General features: G+C 57.8%; 1 protein-coding gene across 1 annotated transcript; it reads right to left on the reverse strand.

Moving 5' to 3' along the window:
• Nucleotides 1-860: 860 nt before the first annotated feature.
• LOC113216007 (putative ammonium transporter 2) lies at nt 861-4,609 on the reverse strand. Its single transcript, XM_026435681.2, has 7 exons — nt 4,201-4,609; nt 3,774-4,059; nt 3,544-3,701; nt 2,573-2,714; nt 1,941-2,119; nt 1,371-1,865; nt 861-1,235 (listed from the first exon to the last, which is right to left on the reverse strand). Exons 1-7 carry the CDS (start codon nt 4,355-4,357, stop codon nt 1,021-1,023), a joined length of 1,632 nt encoding a protein of 543 aa, XP_026291466.2. The 5' UTR covers nt 4,358-4,609; the 3' UTR covers nt 861-1,020.
• Nucleotides 4,610-5,126: the final 517 nt, after the last annotated feature.

The following is a 5,126-nucleotide window of genomic DNA, read 5'->3' on the forward strand; positions in this document are numbered from 1 at the left end:
GCTTAACATTTACTTGACTGATCAAGTTTGTCTCAGATGTCTCCATCAGCATGAATCACAGTTATGTTGGGGATGTCGAAGTCTCAGTTTCATGACGAAGTAGGCTGACGGATAGCTTAGTGGATCCATTCTTGCTCATGAGACAATTTAGGGATCGTCCAGATAGCTCATCCGTTTTTCTCTGATTCATATGGCACATCACGGGAGCTCGGCGCCTGCGAGACTCTAGGTAGGCCACCCTGCAGTACACGCATGCACTGCAGACGAAAATGTTGCCTACCTACGTGGCGCTACGAGAGCTTGCCAGGGCTGAACCAGGGCCTGGAAACGCAATGGTCGAGTCACGGCCGAGGCGCGATACCGCAACGGGGGAAGCTTATGTGAGAAAAGTATGCATCTACGGTGGAAAGCGAGAAGAGATTCGGAAAGCTGGTGAAATTTGACGTGTAGTAGGCTATATGCTCAGCCCGAAAGTAATGTTTGTCGTGGTCAAATCCACGAACAAAGTTCCGTCTGCAAGAGTAAGGTTATGTAGGGTCGAAAAACCATGTTTTTTAACCATTTTTTTCCGCGCACTCGTGACAGTATCATGTTTTATATTAGGCCTACTACACGGCAAATTTCATCAGCTTTCCGAATCTCTTCTTGATTTTTACCGGAGATGTATACTTTTTTCGCATAAGCTTCCCCCAAACACGCTGTTTTCGCTGGTATCGCGCCTCGGCCGGGACTCGACCATTGCGTTTCCAGGCCCTGGCTGAACTTGGCAGCTTTGTAAAGGCGAATGACAGACGTATTAAGCCCCACAAAGTTCTTGGCGGGCAATAATCGATAATTTGTAATAACCTCATCTCGTCGCCCACTTGGATCAAAAGCGACTCAAAAACAGATGCGCTATATGCTGCCTAGTGTTTTGTACAGAAATTTACAATTTAAAAAATGCCACCTGCAAAGATGCGAATTAACACCTTTCTTTTTGCCACTGTAGCGTTCGGAGGGAGAAGTATCAACTCGGGAGCATCAGTCGACCCAAGCGTGCTTCTGTTTGGGGTCCGGGTCGCCAAAGGACACTCCCCGCAGCAGCGCGGCCAAGGTGCTCGCCGTCTCGACCTTCTTGGCGGCCGCGGCGACACCAGCGGCAGCCGGCCTGGCCCCCTTGGCGGACCCCTTGGCGGATCTCGGGTAGACCGGGAGTGTCGCGGGCATGAAGTGCTTCGCGAGGTAAGCCTCGTGTCCTGGAACGTGTTGACTAGGTATTATTGTACACACAGATGCAACTTCTCCGCCAATTTTCCGGGATACAATCACTACCAACTGAAAATGGAATTCGCTACGGTATTGAAAACTTGACAGAGCCTGTGCACAAGTACCTGGGTTGGTCCCGATGGACCGCACTTGCGACAGCAGCCGCGAGTCGAAGTGGTCGGCCAGGATGGCGAGCGCCTCGTCCACGCCCACGCCGTCGTGCTTGACGCGGTGCTCGATGAGGTCGGCGCCGATGAGCTCCTCGTGCGGGCCGAGGCGGATGGGCACGACCTTGTCGATGAGCCACAGCATGACCATGGTGGAGCAGAAGGACCACGTGCCGAGGCACAGCGCGGACAGCGCCTGCACGCCCAGGAGGTAGAAGCCGCCGCCGTGCACCAGGCCGGACCGGCCCTGCGTGGTGGGCATGTCGGGTGGCCCCGAGGAGAACAGCCCCACGGCCAGCACGCCCCAGATGCCCGCCATGCCGTGCACCGAGGTAGCGCCCACGGGGTCGTCAATGTGCAGCACGTCGAAGAGGGGCATGGCGACGCACGTGATGCCCGCGCCGATGAAGCCGATGAGGATCGCCTCCCAGGACGTGTAGAGGAAGCAGCCAGCTGCTGGCAAAGAGTCGTGCAACCACCATCTACCGCCATGTTCCACAGGAGGGCGCCCCACGGCCTAACGCCTACCTGTGACGGACACGAGCGAGCCCAGGACGCCGTTGATGAGGTCGATGACCTCGACGTTGCCCGCGTTGCGCAGCAGCGTGTAGAACAGCCCCATGAAGCCCCCGCCGAAGGACGCCAGCAGCGTCATGACGGCCGCCTTGGCAGAGTAGTGCCATTTGGCCCCGGACACCCCGAGCGTGCTGTATCACAGAAAATAATGTACCGATACGGCTGTCTTGTTCTTGTGGCCGGATATGTCCAAAGACACTTTGATGCTAATAATGTCGTTGGGCGAGAATATCATGTCTTTGTGCGAGCTTCCCATGTTACTGAAGCCATTCCAAGGACAAAGTGCTGTTGGTGCAGCGGCGACACGTGTCGTTCGAACACTGACGCATTTGTTTGCGTGTTCGTCACAATCGAGGGCACACCGTGACACCCGCTCCAGTCCTCGACGATCCTGCCCCAGACAGCCGCCGCGGCCCGTGGTGGCGTCGCAAAGGGGGCCACATCACAGAGAATTGGACCAAACGACAATGGGTTTCCGCGAAATCGCAATCCCTTCTCCCGTGGTGTCCGTGGTGTATTTCCCAGTATCTGGAGAAGTGGTGGGCGGGCGGTCCCGCGGTGGGCGGCCCACCGCCCACACTCACCTGCCCGAGTTAAAGGCCAGCCAGCCCCACCACAGCACGAACAGGCCCATGACGGCGTTGACGGGGGTGCCGAGCGGCATGGGCGCAGTGCCCGTGTCGTAGCGCCCCAGCCGCGGGCCCAGCATGATGGCCGAGGCCAAGGCTGCACATAATCATTGATGTGATAGTTCATGTCTTGAAAGTACTCTGTGCCAAAACCTGTGGTCTGCCCTGCCCTGGTCTGCCCTGCCCGATCAGTGGGTTCCGACAAAACTCATACTGAAATATTTTTGGGTCAATTTGGCGGCGTTTGCCGGGTATCACACCGACGACGCCGCCGCTATATCCGCGCACCGGCGTGCGGTGACTAACTAGGGTGTATTTACTTCACATGCACGCAGTCCGAACCGCCCTCCCCCTCAGGAACTAGGACGTAGGTTCTCAAAATCTGCGTATCTCCTTCTGGACTGAGGATCGCTCAAGATTTTGAAAAGCCGCCTACGCGGGAAAAGGGAGCCAGGCCTGCGAACCTCGAATAGCGAGAGCGTAAGTTACCGTTTTCCTGCATCATAGCAAAAAATGTGAGTGCGAATTCATGTGGCGCGCCGGAAACACTAACTTTAGGACCCTTCCTCTTGTATTTTAGCTATGGTGCAGGAAAACTGTATGCTCTTGCTAATAGGAGTTCGATTTGATAGCTCTCAGGCTCGCAGAGCGAGATACCCTCCTACGCCCTAGTCACTGGGGTGGGGGTGGTTGGGAGGGAGGAAGGGGTTGGGAGAGCGATGTCGGCGTGAACGCGTCAGTCGCGTGATCCGTCAAACCGGCCAGTAATCTTTGGGAGCTGCGTCTGGTTACACTTGTCGCACAAGCCCTGGGTTGTTGCAGAGAATATTGTCGGGACGCAAACTATCAAAATTGAAAATTTGGCGTCCTGCGACCCTTTTATCAAAAGAAACAGCCGCGGGGAAGTCCCCGCGGCCCTCACCGACCTGACATGCCTCCCACCAGGTGCACGGGCCCCGACCCCGCGATGTCCACGACGCCCATCTCGTTGAGGAAGCCCGTGTCGCTCCACACCCAGCCCGCGGGGATGCAGTACACGACCGTGTTCATGAAGGAGAAGATGCAGTAAGCCTTGAAGTTGCACCTGCGAGGAATGCGCTTTGTTAGTTGGGTTGCCTACCGCTGGGGCGCTCCCTGGCGGCGCCTGAGGGCCTACCGTTCGGCCATGGCGCCCGACACGATGGTGGTGGCCGTCGTCGCGAACGACATTTGGAACAGGAAGACGGTGAAGAGCGCGCCCATGTTGGGGTCCGAGTCGGCCGAGTCGAGCGCAAAGTCACCCCACCCGATGAAAGGGTTCCGCACTGTGGAGTGGCCGAAGGACGTGGCGAAACCAAACAGCCAGTAGGTGAAGCCCCCCAGGAAGATGTCCACCACGTTCTTCATCATGATGTTGATCTCATTCTTTTGTGACACGCATCCCGATTCGAGCAGGCCGAATCCTGGGAGAGAAATGTGAAGTAATCTTTGGCGGAGTAACTTTCTCTTCCTAAATAGGCTGCTTTATGTCAACAACTATTCCCCTTTACGACTGTTCTCCAACTTTGTCCCCAGTGTAAAATTTGGATGTGTTTCTAACGCACCTGTCTGCATGGTGAATATGATGAAGGCATTCGTGACCATCCAGTTGGAGTCCTCTTGGTTCAGGTCGTAGATGCCCGGGATGGCAGGGGCGCGGCGCGTGTTGTTGTTCGCATCGGCCAGCGCTTGTGGCGGCGGCATCGACTGCTCCGACGCCATGTTTAAAGTTCGTTTGAATGTGTTCTTAGCCTAAAAAACAACCACTGTGTCTCGGCCCGAGAGGCCAGGAGCTCGGCGGCGGGCGGGCTATGTGCGGCCCGGCGCGTCGCATGACGCACTGCGGCGGGGCTGAGGGCCGAGGCCAGGCGAGCCGCGTGCCGGCCGCGGTCTCTTTGAGGTTAGGCCCCTTTACATTATCAAACGGGTTCAAAAGGTCGGCCCGGGTCGGGGCCGGCTCAAAGGCAGGCAGCCCCCACCCCACCCCCGCGGCGCACCCCGTTCCGACTGGAGCGCCTGGAGACGTCTACGTGCTTGCCGAGGGGGTCGCGGCGCAAAAAGTGTGTGTTTGACGTCTAGCAGGAGCGGGAGCAAAAGGGTGAATTAGAAGACCCTCTGGAGTGAGCGAGAGGTGCTTTTATTTGGTCGAGTACAACAGGGTGCCGGGGTCACTTGTAGTCCTCGTCCAGGTACTCGACCAGGGTGGCGCGCGCCGTCATGCACTTGCAGCCCGACGGCAGCATGACGCGGTGCTGGCGCAGGCGGCCGTCGCCGTCCGCCATGACCACCACGACGGGCGAGATGATCTGCGTGCAGACGTAGGCCGTCCTGGGGCGGCAGCTGGTGGCCGGGCACGCGCACTCGGCCACCATGAGGCGCGCCGGCCACACGCGCTGCGGGTCCTCGTGCAGCCGCATGCGGACGGGGCAAGGCGGCTCGACCACCACGTCCACCTGCGGGGGCAGCACCTGCGAGATGGAAAACATTAGTG

Source organism: Frankliniella occidentalis, unplaced genomic scaffold (genome assembly GCF_000697945.3).
Source record: "Frankliniella occidentalis isolate FOCC.00 unplaced genomic scaffold, Focc_3.1 Scaffold158, whole genome shotgun sequence".
Classification (NCBI taxonomy): Eukaryota; Metazoa; Arthropoda; class Insecta; order Thysanoptera; family Thripidae; genus Frankliniella; species Frankliniella occidentalis.